The 19,971-nt window shown below is 40.7% G+C and overlaps 1 protein-coding gene across 4 annotated transcripts in view; it reads right to left on the bottom strand.

Moving 5' to 3' along the window:
• Positions 1 to 19,971, bottom strand: part of SPAG16 (sperm associated antigen 16) — a 423,943-nt gene that overhangs the window by 139,760 nt on the left and 264,212 nt on the right. For all 4 annotated transcript variants that reach the window (XM_067298501.1, XM_067298500.1, XM_067298499.1 and 1 more), the window contains one exon: positions 15,259 to 15,385. In XM_067298501.1, the coding sequence (XP_067154602.1) occupies positions 15,259 to 15,385 (127 nt within the window). The remainder of the gene's footprint in view (positions 1 to 15,258; positions 15,386 to 19,971) is intronic.

Here is a 19,971-nt window from a genome sequence, read left to right on the forward strand (position 1 = left end):
ATATCACTCTGACTCCTTTTGCTCCCAGCAGTATGTCACGTGTAGCATGATAGGAGCCATGCAATAAGAGGATGGTAGCAGAGAGCTAAGAGACAACCTGCCAGAAGATGACGCCAGTCCCTCAGGCCCAATGTAAAGCATCCAAGAAAGCCACCCATAGGTCTGGCTACACCCGCACTGATGCACCCTGAAGCCGCAGCTGCCATATAGGACATTTGGCTGCCACATGGGACATTTCTCACCAGGGCATTAACAGTATACTGGCTGTCATGAGTGGAGTCCCCCCAGAAGGCAGCAGCATATACTGTTACTCGGTGGCGGCCACAAGAGAAGACTACCGAAGACCCAGCACAAAATTCAGATTTCACTTGTATGTATGCTTTCCTTCTTGTTTTAATTCACACCATCTTATTAACAGAAGCATTAGCAACTAGACCAAGTGAGGTAGGTATTAACAAGATGTTTGCTGGGGGAAAGAAAAGATTTTTTTAAAAATAAGCCTGATCAGGAAATGGGTCAGTTTAAATAAGCCAACTGACATGTATTTTGTAAAATAAAGGTGAAAATCACCTTTCAAAACATTTTGGCTTGCTAAATCAGAATACTTTTCCGTTCTAAAGTTTTAACACGTTTGCATTTAAAAATATTTTTAGAAACTGGAAGATAGGTCGAAGGTGTCAAGAGAACGTTTCAAAATTCAGAAGACACTATAGTTTGATTTTTCAGAACTCAAATTTTATCCGTGTATGGATGCACAGAAGTTTTTCAATCTATTGACTTTTTGTCCTCATCCAAGTAGGGAACATTTTTTCAAATTCTCAGGAATGTGAGTTGGTTATAAAAACCACTGCCTCTCAGGAGGGCTGTTACTTTACTGTCGTTCAGAGATCCAGAATTACGGCAGAAGCTTGCACAGTCCTCCCTCAGACCCAGCGTTTTGTGAGTTAAACATATTCACTATGAATTATCAAGTAAAACTGCTATTGGATGCAACGTTTTTGAGTCATGGCACTACTATGAAAGACATTATGCGTCTCGGTTCAAGTCAGTCATGTCTACAATGAGATGAATTACTACAGCCATAGAGTAGCACTTTCTTTACAACACAAGAACAGCACAAAGCAGTGGGCAGAAGACTCCAGATATTTAGAAGAAACACTTCCCAGCAGGATACGAGAGCCACGTAAACAGGAGAGCTTATAGAGCAAAGAGTGAAGCTGAGATTTGAGGCTTCTTGCTAAAGAAATCAACGTTGTTTCCCTTCACAACTCGTTCAAACTCCTGAGAAACTCAGTGAGACAGGCGCTGGAGGATGCGATTTCACTTACCTACGCTCCATTTTGGTATGTCTCCAGGTGTGTAGTATTACCCTGAAGTCAAAATAGTGAAAAACAGAAGGCCTGCATGACTCATTTTGCACACCCAATACAAGATACGGGGATGAATATTTTGGTTTATGAGGAATTTTTTGGCAGTATCAATGCCGCTCAGCCACACTCGGGCTCCCAAGGTCCTCGGGACCGGAGCAGCTCTTTCCAGCATGCGTCAGGGACTCCCGACACCAAGACCTGCCCTCTGCAAAGCCCCTAGCTGGGCCGTCACCGCAAGCCATGCCACCCGGGAGATGAAGAGCACCTACCCTGCCCAGAGTAGAAGAGTCGGCAGAATAAGGATGTTTCTGTAGCCATGCTTGGGTGAATTAGCATTTTATGATGAAATTCTCTTTCAGGAGATCATTTTCAAGCAACATTAAAAGGTGTTTTGTGTTTAGGTTTGTAGCACATTCTTAATCTTTATCATTGTACAGAAAACTACACACAGCAATAATTGTATTTACGCTATTGACTCAACTATTGGAAATCTAGAGCTTTTGACAAAATATTTCTTCTTATTAAGCCGTTTCTGACAGGTGAATATTGCTGAAAATAAATAGCAGGCAATTATTTTAATACACTCTTACAGCACATTACTTTAGAAGATTGTTCTAAATTGCTAAAGACAGAACCAAATTACCTAAACAGAAATTTTTAATACCAGTATGGATTGTCAGTATATAGTGAGGTATGCTGAAAGCATGTAGAGAAATGGCAACTATTTTTCCAATTATTTTCTTAAATTAAGAAAAAAGGGTCTGCTCTAGAACAAATCAAAATATTGAATTTTATACCAAAAAAAATCTCCTCATTCAAAATGTCAACTAGTGTGGTGATGTTCACAGAGAAGCTGGTGATATTCAGAAACCTGACATTATTAGACACTATTTGCAGTCCACGCTACCTGCACCTGAAGGCTTCATCATTTCTTCTAAGCTCATATACATAAGGGAACAAGATTTACAAAAAAAGAAAACCAATATTTTGCTTTCTTTTGTCAGTGAATACTGGCAGTAAGCCACTGTTTTTCTGATTCTTTAATTTTATGCCTCTATGTTAGGCAGATGTTTATCTAAATCATTTAAATCTGTCTTTTCTGTTTTAGATATATTTAGTATTAAGCAATTCTCCCTAAGTAACAGCATATATTAAAAGTTAATTAAGAGGAAGTTAAAAGGGGAAGGAAGGTAATTACTTTTTTCATACCCCCAACAGATACTTATTTCATTTTGGCAGGTTAAAAAATGAGAAAATTTGGAATAAAGGTCTGAACATCAGCAACATGCATTTTTAAGGAAAACTTTTATTATCCATTTCCGTATATGTGATGGGGAATATAAACTAATTAGGAAACAAAATCCATTTGCTAACGTTGAGTGAGACTAGTAAGAATATAAATTGCTTCATTGATTTGACTGTTTTACACAACTAAACTTTTCAAAAGTGGTATGTCTAAATCAAACAGCAGACATTTACAGTCCAACATTACAAAACAACCCTTTTTGGATCATTACACTACAATGTACTATTTACTGGTTTGGGTTACTTTTTCAATTATTATGTAGTCTCCAGTAATAATGTCTTTATCATTTTAGGTTTAATACAATTACTCTTGAGTATCAATTAATGTTTTAGAGCAAAATGTGACTAGAAAAATATGCATATGCACACACCCCACACACTTACACATGCACACTCTTTAACTTATAGGGATGCGTTGTTTCCTCTCTCGTTTATAGTAAGTCACGCTCCCCTAGAAATCCTAAGATCTGAATTAAACCTAAAAGTTTTATTCCAGAGCAAGTCATACCAGTGGGGTATGACACAGCTGCGGGGTGCCCTCAGGCAGCCCAGTCGCCCACGGGCGGACGTCAGCCCTCTCCCACGTATGCTCAGCGACTCCATCGGAGCTTCGCCATCCTGGGCCCCCCCTGCAGCGCGGAGAGTTTGAGACATGAGGCTCTGCGTTATTCAGAGAGGCAACGACAAAGGGCTAATTTTTCATAATGTGATTAAAAGGCAACCAAAAATAGGAATATTTGGCAAAATCCACAGCAGATTTTGCAAAACCCATGTTCCAGATTTGGAAAGAAAAGATTTTAGAAGGTATCAAATCCACAAATACCCATCTTCAAAGCCAAAATTATTCTTCATAGCTTCTCCCCAGGATAAAACTCCTTCATTCTTTCCCTCAGAGCATCTTGTATGCACTCAACGTGTTTTTATCTCTAATTATAACAAGTACGACTGAAGCTCATTTACACTTTAACTGTGTGAAATCAAATATTTTAGGCCCCCAATTTCTTCGGTACAGGTCTGATTTTATCCTATCCCATAGCCCTTCGCTGTGACTGGGGCACTGCAGCAGGGCCATAGAGGCCAGGGAGGTGCCGGTGGGAGAAGGTGCCTACCGGGAGCGCTCCCGAGCGCTGCAGAGCCAACGAGGGCAGTCCTCCGCCCCTCACACTTAACCAGTGCGGAGAGCGCGGTGCCAGGCCAAGCCCGGTTAGGACGATGGCCAGAATACGAATTGTGTGACTTTACCCACATCTTCATTGTGCAGAGGGCCCCACCTGGCTGCGCTCTGGTCCTGGGTGCTCCTGTCTGCTGGACAGGGATTTAAATACGAAGTGGGATTGTGGCACAGTCATATCAGCAAGCATCACCAAGTACCTCCTTGCTGGTGCCGAGTGGAGCTGTTCACAGTGGAAAATTGGACCATCGATATTTATTCTAGTCACCCACAGGGGAAGATTATGTACAAAGGCTTTGACACACTGCTAAATTTTGCTTCTCGCATATCAGTTTTGCCCCAGTGTTTTCAATCTGTGTGTGATAAATGTCTTCTGTTTGAAAGATTATTGCTTCTCTATAAAGCATTTTTGAGGGGAGAAGGGGCGGTGGTGGTGGGGGGAGAAACAATCAGCTGAGTAAGAGACTGGCATGTAAAATATTATCATTTGCAAAACACTAGCCTGAAACGCACTTGCAGGCAGAGAAGCTGGGCTTGAGCCACAAGAGAGGAAAAACAGGAATGCAATAATTACATATTTATTTTTAGAGAAAATGAGAAGCTAAATAAACTATAAAATCAGTGTTTACCAGTAAATCCTTTCCATCCTGAAAACTGCTGCAAGTGATGCAGGAACAGCCAGTTCTCGCCGGACCAACCGGTGGTACCCTTCTGGCAGCGCCGCTTTCCTTCTGCGCCTGTGCCAGCACACTTTAGCTCCTGCAACAGTTCATTTTAAGGAGCGCTGCAGGCAGCTATTGCCAGGGAGCTGAACCTGAGCGACTCCAAGGCTGCTGCTGAAGCTTGTCTCTCTGCCCCAGCTCTGAAAGCACCTCGCAGGGAAGAGGGGCTGGGAGATTGCACTCCTGGATTGAAGCGGCCCAAGTCCGACATGCCGGGAAAGCAGGGGACAGTGCCGCAAAACGTAGCATTTGTGGAGGGATTAGTGCACGCATGGTTGGATTTGGCAGGAGATGGGGTGCGTGACTGGGGATTGCGGCAAGGCTGAGGCACTGTGTGCGGCCACGGGGTATGCCTAATTGTGCTAGGAAAATAAAGGAGATATTGTTAAACACAGGAGGAGAAAACGTACGGGGGAAAATCTATAAGCAACCTTACTGCACAAGAGAGCTCTGGAATTCCAACTTCTATGAACCCTAATTTCTATGGAATCCTAATTCTACAGCTTCCCATTGGGGCAGCCGATTGCAGCAGCTTCAAATACAACGGCACAACACAAATTAGCTGCTGCCTCACTGCTTCTCCTCTCCCATAGCCCATGCTACTCTCTCCCCCCTTCCCAATCAGTAGTATGACACCTGAAGCACTTTCTTAGGACAACCGTCATATTTGTTTCCAGCCATCACCACCATTTTAGTAGCCAGGTCTATCTCCCATCTGCATCAATTTAATCCCTTCTACAGAATAACCCAAAAGACATATGAGTGGAGGAGAAAGACTCCAGAAAGGAAGAACTCAATGTGTTTGTGTTTTAGGACTTCAGCTGAATCATCTTTAGATTATTAGTACAACACATTGCAAGATGGCAAAACTCTCACCTTTAAATGTGCTTTTTCAAGACCTACGCTGCAGTCTCAATAAAGAGGAAAGGATGAAAGGGGAGGTGGAAACAGTGTGGTAGAGTGACATGCATGCTATTCATAAGCCAACTGCTGGCTGTGTGAGGAAAAGAAACATCTCCCAAATCTCAGACCAGCCTCCTATCAAACCATGCTACCTTTTAACATGAAATATCTGCAACTGCTGTATCATGCCTATAAACATGGAAGCTGGAATTCAGTCTTAATCAATGAACTGCATTTTAGCCTTGGACCACAAAACATGAAGAAAACCTCTCCATGCTGTTGTCTTGGGAGTCTCAGAGTATAATAATGTTTTAAATCTCTGTTTTGGTGGCAATTTTCTGTACCTTGAATATATATTGCAGAAGTTCTGTCACAAGCAAAATGTGTTAAGTTTGCATTACCACTGCACAGTTTTACCATATGCCAACCCTACATGGGGCATCCCACTCAAGACCAACTTGATATCCAGCAACTTTTCCTTCAAAACTAGGACTCTCAACTGCTTTTCAGATAAAATTTTTTCTTAAATTGAATACTTAATTTTTCTTGAAGCAGTAAGAAAATAATTTTTTAGCAAATACCTTGCAAATTCTGAAATCCCAATTTTCAAATGAAAAACAAACAACTGTAGTCAGCTCAAAGGTGTGCCTGTTTTTCAGTGCAAGCTTTTTCCCAGATAGTATCTCTGTTTCTATTATGTGAATGAACTGTGAACAGGAAGTCTAAGAAAGGTACCTGCTGAGGCCATGGGGAACCAGGAGGGGAATAAAGCTACACAGGCAACAGTGGTTAGAAGGGAGTAATCTATACCGAGCAGCAGAGAGATTGCAGGTTGGTTAAACACCGAAGTTTTGATTCAGCATTTACAAAACTGGAAAGCTCTTTACTGAAAATATATTACTTACTTCTCAACATTATTGTTAACAGAGAGCAATTTGTAAGGTTTGGGTTTTTTGAGAGAATCTCTTTGAGAACGCATAGCCACAGCCACCATATTGTCAGACTTCTTAAACTTAAGTTCTTAAATCTATGTCTGTGAAGGGATGGTGGAACATATGTTTCGGTATGTAACAGATCAGGCTTTGAGTTAAAAGGCTAATGCAATCTTTCAGTTTGCAAACTCTACCCACTCTTTTTCTTCAGCATTGGAGGTGTGCTGATAGAGAGGCTGATCCACTATGAGGATCCTTCATACAAAGCTCTCCCATAATCTGCTTTCCTCAATTAACGTGTGAGGCTATCATGGAAATAAAAAAGACCATTTAAGATGTAATGCCATTAGCTTAAAAGATGAACAGATTTATATATTTCTCATACAATCTCAATGGCATAGTAATTTTTCCCCCACACTACCTTGGCAGAATAGGATTTCATTCTGAGCGACTGTTTTGAAGCAGAAGCTAACTAAAGCAAGCACGGCAATTACTGTCTAGAGAAGCTGTTTACATTTGTTGTGAGTAATAACTGTTCATGGGAGGTTAGTTCCCTGAATGTCTATGAAGTTCATAATATTGGACTACTTCTAGACACCCCGACATACAAATTTCCTTGATGTCCATGCTTATCTGAATTTTCTCGCCCGTGATTTAACGAATTGTGCTATGCACAGGAATACCCATGTTCTACAGGCACAGGAAATGCTGAATAGGACACCTGTTTGCTTAGCAAATTTCCACACCCATGTTCAAAGTTTGGCTTAGTTTCCTATTAGCTTCCATGTGAAATCAGTGTGGTGATAGTGATCTACCTCTCTAACAGACTCCAAAACAGGCAGCCATCACACCGATGAACCGTTGCACCAAAGAGCTACCTTTGCTGCGATACGAAAGCTAGACGTTTTATATTCAGGCTGCTGGGGCAGAGGGTAAAGTATTGCGAATGCAACAGAGCTTGCAGCTCAGATGTGCTTCCCTCCCCAGCTCGTCAGGAGCCGAGAGCTAAATTTCAGAGGCGACTGATTTTACTTCACGTAACATGATGAGCACTGCGTGAAAAGCCCTCAGTACAGAACGCAATCACTACCTGAGCACTTACTCATTCAAGAGAAGGCACACGATGTCAGGCTGCATACTTGGCTTATCATTGGCTAAACTTTCTCTCGGTTCCTAAATCCTCCAGCATCACCTCTCACTTCTGCTCTGTCAAAGGTGACAGTGTGAATCGGTCTTTTGAAAATTTGCTGGCAAGCACCTTTGTGGTTTCTTCCCTACATTTCACATCCACAAGCATCCAGAGGCCATTTTACTGACGTCGAAAAAATTTCTCCTTACCTCTCATGCTTATTAAAAAAACAGTCAACAACAAACAGTGCATGCAGTACAAAACATTGCCTATAATGTTAAACAGTATCGTAATAGTTTCACCACAATTTTATGCTCTCTTTGGCTGAAGCTTCTGCCTTGGTTTCCAGCTGTCCAGAAGAGGAGCAGATTATTGTTACGTACCTTCTACAGCACCTTGCACAACAGAGGCCTGATCTGGGAAGAGAGGTGTTAACATACCACCAACTAAATAAATTTAGCTATTATTTTTAATTAACTTGGGTATTGTGAGGCCAGTGGTAATCTGGTAGGAATATTATTACATACACACACACACTAAATTGCTTTCTTACTAATGACTCATTTGTTTTATTCTTGCCTCTTTCAAAAAAGCGATTAAGTTGAAAACGACCTTTTGAAGATTGTACTTGCAGACTGATCTTTTCATTTTTAATTACTTACTTTGCTTTAATTGTTACATTAGGAACTATTAAGAAAGCAGCCAGCTTCATAATCAATAATTTAATTAGAGTTTTAGGAGCAAGAAGTCGATACAAATGTTATTTTGCAGTCAGGCCTTTCCCAAAGCCTTTGAAAGAGCCTGACTCCCATTTTGTTTCAAAGTGACATTGGTGACATAAAAATTACACTCATACGTATTGTAATATATCACGCACACACATTATAGATATACACAGGCAGTCGGTAGGGAGTTCAGATTCAGGTCAATCTATTTGCTGCCCAGACAGGAATATAGCCTGTTTTTCTCACTTCATTTCTAAATAATCAGGGACACAACCGAATGCCATTACACTGCACATTTCAATAGACCTTACTCCTTATATTGCTTGCCAGGAGCCACAAGTGTGTAAGTGTTTACTGAAATCTACAGCCAGATTTTTCCCCTGGCTAGGACTTAACATATTTTATATTTATCTATTTATAGCTCTCTAATTACTACTAATATGCCAAGATAACCAGTGGCAACTGAAAATTGATCCACTGTAATTTTACAACTGATGAAATCCGATTCAATCAGTGGTGAATTAATATCCTCCTCTGTTGCACTGCTCCCTCATTGCCTGCCCCTTGCAAGTCTACAACACGCCAGCATCGGTGATCCACCACCAGGAGCTTTCAGTGCAGCTGCAAACTGCACAGCCCACTGCCTGGAATACGAATGTCCCTTCTTTATAATTACAGGCATGTGTTTCCCACATGTTTCACACCAGGCAAAACTCCCCCAAAACATATCGTTAGGATAGGAGGGACCATCCCACATAATACCAAGAAAATGGATGAGAGAGCACCTTGAAGCAGAAGAGAAACACTGGTGAAAAGCATAAAATCTTGCAGAAGAGAAGGGTGGCTGCAAAGGACCGGCTAGGAGGGAGGCAGGCAAGCGGTCAGACGTGCTAGGAAGCCAGTGAGCTTGGCAGAAACCAGGACTTTGAAGCCAGGGACAACTGTAGCCTGTTGGAGAAGGCACCTGAGGACCGTGTTGACCATGGGAAAGGCACTGATGTGAGCCAGGAGCCAAAACTCACTCTAAGACTCACCACAAGGCAAAACCGGGCCAAGGCTGCACTGTGAGAAGCCTTGGGGGGGGGGGGGGTGGCACGCAGGGGCGCTTCAAGCTGGGGGCAGAAACACCAGCAGCGCTTGCTCCCAGGGAGACGTGGCTGTGTAGAAACGGGATGCGGATGGCCTCTGAGGAGCCTGTGGCTCTCTGCTGTAGCCAACATCATCATGAAACAAAGGTGTTATTTTAATCAAACTACATCGCTGCTGAGATAAAGCCATTTATGAATTTCACATGATTAGGGGTCAAGCTGGAAATTAAACTGCAGAACTGTCTCTTCTTCTCGAAGATTTCTCTCTGAAATGAGTTAAGAAGGTAGCTTTTCAGCAGAGCAAAGACGAGGCACAGGAAGACAAGGTCTTAAAGGGCTTGCCTTCTGTTTGCAAAGGGCCTCTGAGGTCCAATGGACAGGCCCCAGCATGTCAATGAACAGGAATAACTTAGTCTTATAATAATTATAACCTCTTAAGAGCCACTAATTCACCTGGAGCTTTACAGAATAAGATAACTTGCCTGATCTGAAATGCTCAGAGTCTAATTTAAACCTAGTTTAATGGGGAAAAAAGCCCATGAGATCAACTGATTACACAGTTTATTAAACTTTGGATTTAATGGTTTGATTTGGGAACAGAGTCAGAGAAGCAAGAAGGAGGAGGGACAAGTCAGGAATGGAAAGCCAAATACAGAATGGGCCGAGTTACAGTTCCACTTTGGGGTTATTCTTGGGACAGCAGCCAAACAGATTTTGGAGGGTAATGGTTTTCCTGGCTGAGAGGAAGAAAATAAACAAAACAAGAACACAGAATATTTCCCTGCTTGCATTTGGGTCAATTGACCCTAATTGCACAGTTTATTTGAATTGGACTTTTTCATAAAAGTTGTTCTGGAAGAAAGTCAAATGTAGCATTTTTTTAAATGCCAGTAGGCACACCAGGCTTTTTCCAATCATTTTTCAAGATCAGAAAGAAAGCAAAGTATGTTTTTCCTTACTAATATTTTTGGTTTTGAATAAATAGGCACTATGTCTCTACGAAAGCATTTCAACCACATAGAATACAAACCTCCTAGAATACTATTTCTTGGAGGAAACACCACATTCATAGCTACTTGTTCTTTATATCACATTTTACAGTGTCTCATAAATACCCTTTTATATTAAGACAGGGAGTTTTAAAATACGAACCCATTATTTACAAATACATAGAACAAAATCAAGAATACAAAATTTGTTACCACTTCGTATAGGAATTAGACTTTTCCTTGCAAGTCCTGTATTTACTGCACAGTGAATCAAATATACTAAGAGATTAAAACTTTTTATGGAAGTTGTCTTCAGTGGTGACAACTTCAATCTCTGACCTGTTTTTGAAGAGGCTTGACCTGAACCTGTCGAAGACTTTTTAAATGACCCACCCTGTACACCCACGCAGCTCTTGAATTCGTTTCTCCTGAGTTCAAAGGGTTCAAATAAAACTGACAAATCCAACCCTCGGAGGAAATTCTGACTGATAATTTTGTCTCTAAGGTGTTTACTTGGAAAGAAATCCACTGGATCAGGCCAACAAATGTAAAGAGAACTGGATTAGATTTAAAAATAACTCCCTTTGGCTGCTCTGGGCCTGTCCCATACGCCTGATATTTAAACACACTGTGACTTTTCTCCTGAGTTTGGCTAGTGAGCGTCCGCTCCATGAAGTCAGACTAACACAGGCATAAAAGCCCCCATCACAGATAGGCAGCGTCCCTGCAAAGATCTGAGGTTCCCAAATACATTAAAACTACTGAAAACCTTTTAAATAGTCACTGTTCTTAAATGATCCGTAGGCTTTAAATGTACACCTTTTTCATGACCCTGTTACTGGTCATTCTTCTAAGGACCCCACGTAAGCCCGTTCCCGGCAGAGGCGCTATCACTTCTTAGCATCCCCATTTCCTTAAACGAAGCAAGCGAGCAGCCTTTCCCCAAAAACGGCAGAAGTGTTGCTTCTGAGGCTAAGCGGCAAAAGATATAAGCTGTTTTCAAACACTGAAATTCTGCTATTTCTTTTCTAGCCACTCTGCTAATTTGGGAACTGTGGGCCCAGACCACAGGCTCGTGCACGTCTTTTGTTTGCCTTTGGAAGTCCTTCTGACAGCACAAAATGCTAAAATGAACTACAAACCATATGCTGAGACTATTTTTCTCTTCCACTGTACAGCTTTTATACAAATTGATGGTAAAAAGCATCATGAAAAGACAGTGCATGTATCTGAAATGAATTTAGCAGTAACGGCCCCTATGTTAAAGCCAGTGGAGCAAGGAGTAGGGGGTTAAGACCTTACTCCCCTGGGCGCAGAGGCAGGCAGGGAGTGTTTGAGCAGCTTGACTTTCAGGATAATGCAAAAATGCAGCAAAACCTAGGGTTTTGGACAACCTCATGCCATTTTTTCCCCCCTTTTTCCACCAAGATTGTTGTGTACATTATTCACCAAAGACCACCACACTGCCTTGGGGCTTTTAATTTTTGACTGTGCTGTTCAGCCTACAAATTACCATCAACAATAAAATTTGATGCACAGAACTAGAACTTACACCTGGTCGCTGTTTTGCTGAGCTGTCTTATCACTATTTAAGCCATCTTTGAACCAAACAGTAAAAAGCTTGACATGTTTGATGCCTTCCTGTTTGAGTATCAGGGACATTACTTTGATAGTAGGGTAGGAATAGGATCATTTGTGTTATATGCCAGCAGCCTGCTGCAAGAGGAATGTAGAAAAATAAAGTGCTTGTCTTAAAATGCTAAGCTGCATTGCAAAGGACATGATAAAGTCAGAAATATATCCTGGATAATTAAAAAAAATTAAACTATGAGCAGTTGCATATCAGTGATCAGGAGAGTCCAAAATGGACAACAATTACCGAACATCATCTCATATGCTTAGTATTTCATAGAATCAAACAGAAAAACAGAGCGCTGTAGGAATCTAACTTTTCAGAGAGCTATACATGGGCTGAACTTTATTCACAGGAAAAATATCACTCGCATGAATGGGATAGTTCAGCTAAGTGCACATGCAGGTCTTCCAAATGCTAGTCAGACACACTCCTTAGCGCGTGATGAGTGAATGCTGACTTCTAAACGACAGTGACTGCACAACGTCTTTAAAAACAAAATCTCCAGTTGGAGAACCTGGCATTTCAAAAATCAGAAAGCAGATGAGATAGCTACTAAATCAGCAAGTTTCAAACGTGCAGAATGAAAAATGTGAACACTTTTTTATTCAAGTATTTTAATATTTGGCATTTTATCTGTCGGAGAAAGAGCAAAGATTCACAGCTTGGCTCAAATGTTGCCCAGACAAATTTGACTAGCCTCAAGAAATTACTCATCAGCATGTGGGAGATACAGCTGAACGGCAGACGGCTTATCACGAGGAGAATTAACCCAGGCAGGTGAACCTGTACTCTTGGGGTCTCATGTTCTTTTACACCTCTCACATTTATCATTGGATAGACTTTGCAATTCATGAGATGGGACGCTCACTCTGATGTGTCAGCAAGAAAATATTCTGGTGAAAAGCCAGAATACGCTTGTCTTTCTATGAAACTGGCATAAAGAGAAATAAATTCAACAGCTTATCTTGGCATGAGAACTATCAGCTTTACTGGCAAGAAATTCCTACCAATGAATTGCAGCCTCGCAAACATCCAACCTACTGGGAGTCTGGCACAGTATTAAGATAACTCCAACCCAAATCCAACCTCTATTCAGTATTTCTTCCCAGAATGTTTGGAAAGAATCATAACCATCTAAATATTATTTTTCTGTATTCTCATTTCCCTATAAGTAACATATATTTTAGTTTTAAAAACTACTGTGAATGTGTCGTAGATTTTTTGAACCATTCAGTCTGACACTATGCTATCTAGAAAAAAAAAGAAAAAAGGAACGTCATGTATTTTCAAAGTCTGAAGGCTGCATTATAGCTTCAGCTTAGTAATTACAAAGATTTATGTTCCATTCTGCCCCAAATCCAGAGCTCATCGTCCATTCAACTTACACAGCTTTGACTTACAGCTCTCTGCATCCATTATCTTTAATAATAAAGAGCTGACTGAAGTTAATGATTGAAGAGCAAGATGTGATTAATAATATGAATCTAATTTATGAGAAAACAAACCAGAGTATGATTTTCATGTTTCATTAAAATTATCTTTAAATGTACTCCTTAATGCTAATTGATCTCACAGAGGTGAGAAAATATTCTGTTTCAAATTAATGGGAGAAAATCATTCATCTTTCTGGAGGGAACGTTTAATACTATTCAATATTTAGAGGGAGAGAGCATCTTCACAGTGATTTTGCCACTTAAAGTGATACTTCAATGTGGGCATGTGTCTGAAACTTGCAAGATTTCCCACTGAATGAGGAAGCAATTCAGAATAAGAAATACAAAACAAAATGCCATACACGACGCTCTGTTTTCGCTAAAGATCTTTTCTACCTTAGCAAAATTACCCGCTGCGGAAAAATGGTAGTGGGGAACTAAAATTGAACAGGCTTTTGCCAAAAGTTTATCACAGAAAAACCCTTTTACATTTATTAATTTACTTTGAACATGAGACTACTGGAGACACTTGGATGACAAACTTCCATGCAGAATTTATGGAAAACACCACAAAACAGAAGCCTATTTTCCACCAAGTTTTCATTTTGTTTGTATTTCAAAATTTGTTCTCTTTTTGAATTATTCATATTTGGCTATCAAACGCTCTTACAAACCAACACATTTAAGAATAATGAGTCTTGATTGGCTTCATTTTAACTTGTGCTTTATGCCCAAGATTATTATTAAAGAACCTTCCATTCGGTCTGTTTCTATGATCCTTAAATAGAAATTGCCTAATGAGCATCTCAAATCCTCCACTGTCATTCTCATGTTGGTTTTTCTCATCCTGTGTTTGTATAGCTCTGATGACAATGTCTATTAATACACAGCAATGGCTCTTTGCCTCCCTCCCCTCCAAGCCCTCGCATGAATACAGCCTGCTCTGTTCTGGGCTTCAATCTGGTACCTGGGCACTGTTAGAGAAATGCAAAGGTGACCACAATACCAACTGAAATGGCAGCTGGAGAATCTCAAAAGTTGCTGTATGAATTGCTCTATACCTTAACAGCAGCGATAACTATTGAATTTTCTGATAAGAGAGAAAAAAAAAATTCTCTTCCCTTGTTCTTGTATTCCGCTTGAAAGGGATTTACATATTTGGCCTGCGAAGCAGCAGGGACAAATACAATCTGTAGTGGACCACCCTGTTAATGCTGAGCAATCCATTTATACCCATACCAAATAACGAAGGCAGAGAAGAACGGGGGAAGAGATGCAGAGTTTCTGACACCACCTACAGTGATATATTTTGGAGAAAACAATACATAATTCATGAGAAATCAGCAATGAGGTCTGGAGAGAATCCCTTCTAAAGGAGGAATAAACACATCAGACCTCCCTGTTATTGCAGCTTGTGTTTCTCCTATACCATGTTTCCTCATTTCTTTGTGCATAACCTAAGGCACATGCCAGCACATACAAAAGGAGCCAAAGAAAACCTACCTGCAGCTGCTCTTCCCTCGAGCTGATTCAGCCCAGCGTGTGGCAATGCAGTCTTCCAAACCCAGAGCACCAATTGCTAAACCCACCACCACCAGACTAAGCCTACCTGTTTATTCAGTGATCTAGGGGTACGTCCATTTGTTGCACTGTGAGGACTCAAACGTCTCATTAGTCGAGGAAATGTTATACGATGATATTTTTGGTTGGTGGATAATAGCTCGGTTAATACTCCACTGCCAAATCACTCTTATTTTCCATTTCAATTTTATACTGGCTTCCATTTTTCTCCCACAATACACATCATTACTTTGCTTGAATTTAAGAGAGACCAAAAAACAGACTGCTTACTCACCATTCTGGCATCCCAGAGGGATAAAGTCTTGTCAGCAGAGCTAGTGAGAGCAGTGTTGGAGAATGGAAGAAACTCAATGCTATTGACTGAATCCTTATGGCCATGCAGAGTGTGTTGGCATCTCTCGCTACAAGAGAAAATAAAACCAGAAATATAGCTCTTGACATTCAGGATAGTAAGAACAGGCAGGACAAGCTTAGGTAAAATAACAGATTTCAAGTGTCTTTCCTAGTTATTATTTTTGGAGTTGAAGACTGACCGCTACACTGGAGGGGGGCAGGGATGAGGGGAAGCCTCTTTGATCAGCAAACTGATTAACCCAATTGGATACAATGTAAAGGTCGTTCTTTGATGATTCTTTGTTGAACCTCATGTAGGGAGTCTGCACCTGCTTTTTTTCAGTCGTGTAAGTATTACCTCTTCCTACACACTTTGCCTCTTAAAAAAAAAAAAAAAAAAGGAAAAAAAGACAGCGAAACACATCAGAACTGTACTGATATGCCAAAGGACAGTGAAGGACTATAAACAAGAAAAATGCAAAGCAGCCACTTCTCCGTTATTTGAAAGATGAGATACTTTTCAGGGAGAGATGCGACTGAGATATGAAGTGGGTACCCTATACATTTGGAGACATAGCTCCATTCTCTTGTTGAAATGGAGCTACTTAAACCTCTGTCAACATCCTCGACTCCAACTGCTGAATAAAAACACTGCACTTGAAATCCAGAGCAAGGCTGCAGGGTTTCTTCCTTTTTCAGTACTACAAAATTCCATTCACTGACGATGACGTGGGGCCAGTTTCATTGCACCCAGCTAGTGTTCACTTCCCAATGATGCGGGCTGGGGTGGAAAGGTAAAAAGAAACAGAGAAGTGGGGTTTAAAGGACAGAAGTGAGGGAAGAGCCAACAAGGAAAGCATCATTTTGTTGTCCTGAGTTCTCCTAGCTCATCAGTTATGCAGTAATACCCTGGAGGTTTTTGTTTTGTTTTCTTATCTTTTAATGAGTTTATTTCTGAGACAACGCTGTTGATCCGCCCTAGTTCAGGGCTTGAATCTGTGAGGGATGCAACATGAGCCAGGAACCTTTTCCTCTTGGAAGTAACACAGACAATGACTGCGATTCTGCTGCACAGAACCCATTTGCACCAAATGGGCCAAAGCTGGTGATATAGTCATGAGCTTATAAAACCTTTTGGCTTTCTAGTTTGTTTTCTATGTGTGAGCCAGAGAAGCACGTTCCCTGAACTGGAGTCCAGGAGAGCAGCGGGAAGACCCCAAGGACGAAAATGACAAGACAGAAGGTAACAAAAAATCTGATTATCCAAGCTAAAGAGAAGGGCAAAGGCTGAACTTCTACGCAAGCACAGCCAGAGGGGAGAGGGATTGAAAGGAAAGGGGGTTCACCACCAGTCGTGGCTGTATACAAGACTCACATGTGCTGATATGTTTGAATCTCTGATTTCATTTGATATCTTATAGATGAAAGACCATCTAGCTTGCAGTGTTCGTACCATTATACCCGGTGAGAACATAACAGGTAAGTGCGTGTACTATGAAAAAATCTCATTAAGGTAAAGGCAGCAGCAGTTCCAACCTCTTTGTTCAACTGACTCAAATAGTAAGAAAAAATAAAAATCAACAACCCATCATAAATTACCACAGTTTTCAGTGATAGCCCAGAATTGTATTCCTTGCTCAAGTGATTTCAACAGTAGAAACGCACCTCCCCTGAGCTGGCTGCCAAATATATCACTGGGGCTTGCAAATTAGATTACCAGGTGGCTATTAACTGAGAATTTCCTACAGGATTTTATTAAAGAAGTTGTCAGCAGAGGGAATTAAAGATGTGATTTTTTTTTTTCCCCCTCCTGCCTGCCCATCAGCAGAAGACTCACAGAGCTCTGGCAGGTTTTGGATTAAGAGCACTGAAGATCAGAAGTGGGCCAGGAGAGCCCAAGAGTTTTGACGGGCGCTGTCCCTGATCGCTGATCCAACAAAGCCACTTCTCGGGCCGCTTTTAATCCCTTGTCCTTTCCTAGCCTGGAACGCATACGCTGCTGCAAGCTGCACACCCAGCTCATCCCCACCAACAAGTTAGCAGAAGAGAAGTAAGTTGCTTCGGAGTAGAAATATTACCCAGGAAATATATTTCAAAGAAATACTAGATTTTACATGTATCATTTTGCAGAATCTACGTTATACTATTAAAACTATACTATTATACTATTATAACGTATTAAAATACGTTATACTATTCGGTATTATCTGTTATATAGAGTACCTGTGTTATTTTATCACACGGACTCATTTTAAGCTATTCATAAGTACTGTGGCTGTTAGAGCTCAGTGCACAGGATATCTGATATTCATGATCGCTTGATATATGACAATAAAATAACTTCAATAGAATAACTTTTTGTTTCACAGTCTCATGGTAATGTTTTACACCACAGAATATGCCTTTTTCATCTCAGATCATATACTTTTATTTGTGCATAGGCAAGCCATTTTTTAAAAGTGACCAATAATTTTTGCCCACTTACTTTGCTCTGTAAAGAACTCTGACTTGAAGAAAGTCCTGAGCATTTTGTGATAAGCAAAATCCTGCCAGATATTTTTATGGACACGTTCTACTCAGTTTTGAAAACATGAACAACTTTACATATCACAGTGTTCCACTAGAGGAAAAGGGGATATTGCCCTGGAATAACAGGATGTGCCTATGTGTTTTTCAAAGGCGGGAGGGAACAACATCTTCAACTGCTTATGGGACTTTGGGGTAAAAGACCACAGGAAAAGGAAGGGGGAAAAAAAAGCAAAAAAAGAGTATTTTATTCTTGAGTCCCTGACATAAGATATGGGCCATCCCAGGCAGCCAGGCTGCAAGAACAGACTTGCGAGAGATTAATTAGGTGCCAAAGCCAGAAGGTCCACTCCGAATCCCCTAGCAAGGTGAAAATGGACTAAAGTGATGGACCATGACAGCAGCAGAAGGGAAGGAAATGATTTGTACTTTTCCATCAAGAACACAAATGCTCTGGCCCACCGCCGTTGCCTCACTCTCTACTTGCCACCTCGATATCATCGCGTACCGACAAGAGAGCTCCGGCCCTCAAGATCTAATTTACCCCTCTGGTAAACAACTGGCTGATATTTCCAAGAACCTCCAACTGCTACCTAAAATAAACTGGTCTTTTCTTCCAGCTGAGATATAATTTCAGCAAGTCTGCGTCTTGCATACAAGCCATCTTTCGGTTGGAAAGGGGAGCACTTTATTTAGATGCTCTATTTTCACAACGAAGAATTTGATACGAAGGCTGGATCACCCTGTTTTTCATGGGAAGTCATAGTTCTACCTAATGGCTCAAGATGATCTACATTAGTATAAATCTAAGGCACCATCATCATCTAATCTTTTTTGCTCTTTGTGAACACATAGCTCATGGATATAAACTTAACCGTCTCTGCAAATTTTAGTTCAGGAAAGAGAGGGAATCATCCATGAACAGCAGCTTAGGGATTTGCAGTACTCGCGTTCCTTCAACCCAGAAAAAAGGAGGAGGACCTGAATAGATGATGCCATGGTAGAAACACCGCCCAGTAATTCTGTATTTTGCAGACCGCACTCTGAACCTATTCCCAGACACTGACTCCAAACCTCATCCTTTCCCCATGTTATCACTACTTTTTCACAGAAACACTTTAGTTAATACATTTTCTTGTCTCATAACTAGCCATCCTCAATGTTCTTGTTTTCCCTACAAAGTCAGTTTCCCATCCCTTAAGTGTAGATAAAGTAATGACGTGCTTCAATAAATCAGCCTTTATTTCAGCTCAACAGGTTTAGATTTTTTCCTTAACTGGTTCAAACAAACATGGACATCCTGTCACATTTCTAAGAAACACACCTCCATCGCAAACGCTGGCGCTTTAATTAATCATCCCATTTTCAATACCACTAGCTCAACAGTAATGAAAATTTTTTACTTGCTAAATTTTTAGACTGGACTGCATTATTGAAATTCAAAGCTGTACTTTTGGTGAAACTGCCTCAAAAACACGAGATATGGGATGTTTCCACTTATGGCTTTCACTGGATATTAACAGCCTGGCGTCTCTGCACTAATGCATAGTATCAGCCATCCAATGCACTAGTTAGATATTTTGTCAACTGTATAATAACAGAAAAGACAATACAAATATTGAGCAGATTTCTTCTGCTCTCATATCTGCACAGAAGGGGTTTAAACTGTGTCCAAAGCAACAAGAATGGAGACTTCTGAGCTGCTCCTCCCTGATGGCAACATTTTACACGTGCCTGGTACCTATTTACTGCTAAAGGCTATCCAGGGTGCAAAGCACTGGAGAAGCCGCAGTGCTCCATACCGGCCTAATACTCATTTCCAAAGACACACAATAAACTAGAGTGACATGTGAGATTACACCTTGCAAACTGTTTTGCTATTTAAAAGGGTTTTAAGGAAAAAAAAACAAAACAAAAATCATGTTTACTAGCAATTATATGAAAATATGACAATCTCTGCCTTCTTAATTCTTTTACACACGTGGCTTCTATGCTCAGCTGTAGTTAGAAAAGTAGGGGGCCACTGATAGCACTTTAATGATTACTTATTCATAGTTACTTTATTGCAGTGCCATATTAGATCTCCTTTCTAGAATGGTAATTAAAAGCACTTCTTATAACCAATTGA

The sequence above is a fragment of the Apteryx mantelli genome, chromosome 6, assembly GCF_036417845.1.
Source record: "Apteryx mantelli isolate bAptMan1 chromosome 6, bAptMan1.hap1, whole genome shotgun sequence".
In the NCBI taxonomy this organism is placed as follows: domain Eukaryota; kingdom Metazoa; phylum Chordata; class Aves; order Apterygiformes; family Apterygidae; genus Apteryx; species Apteryx mantelli.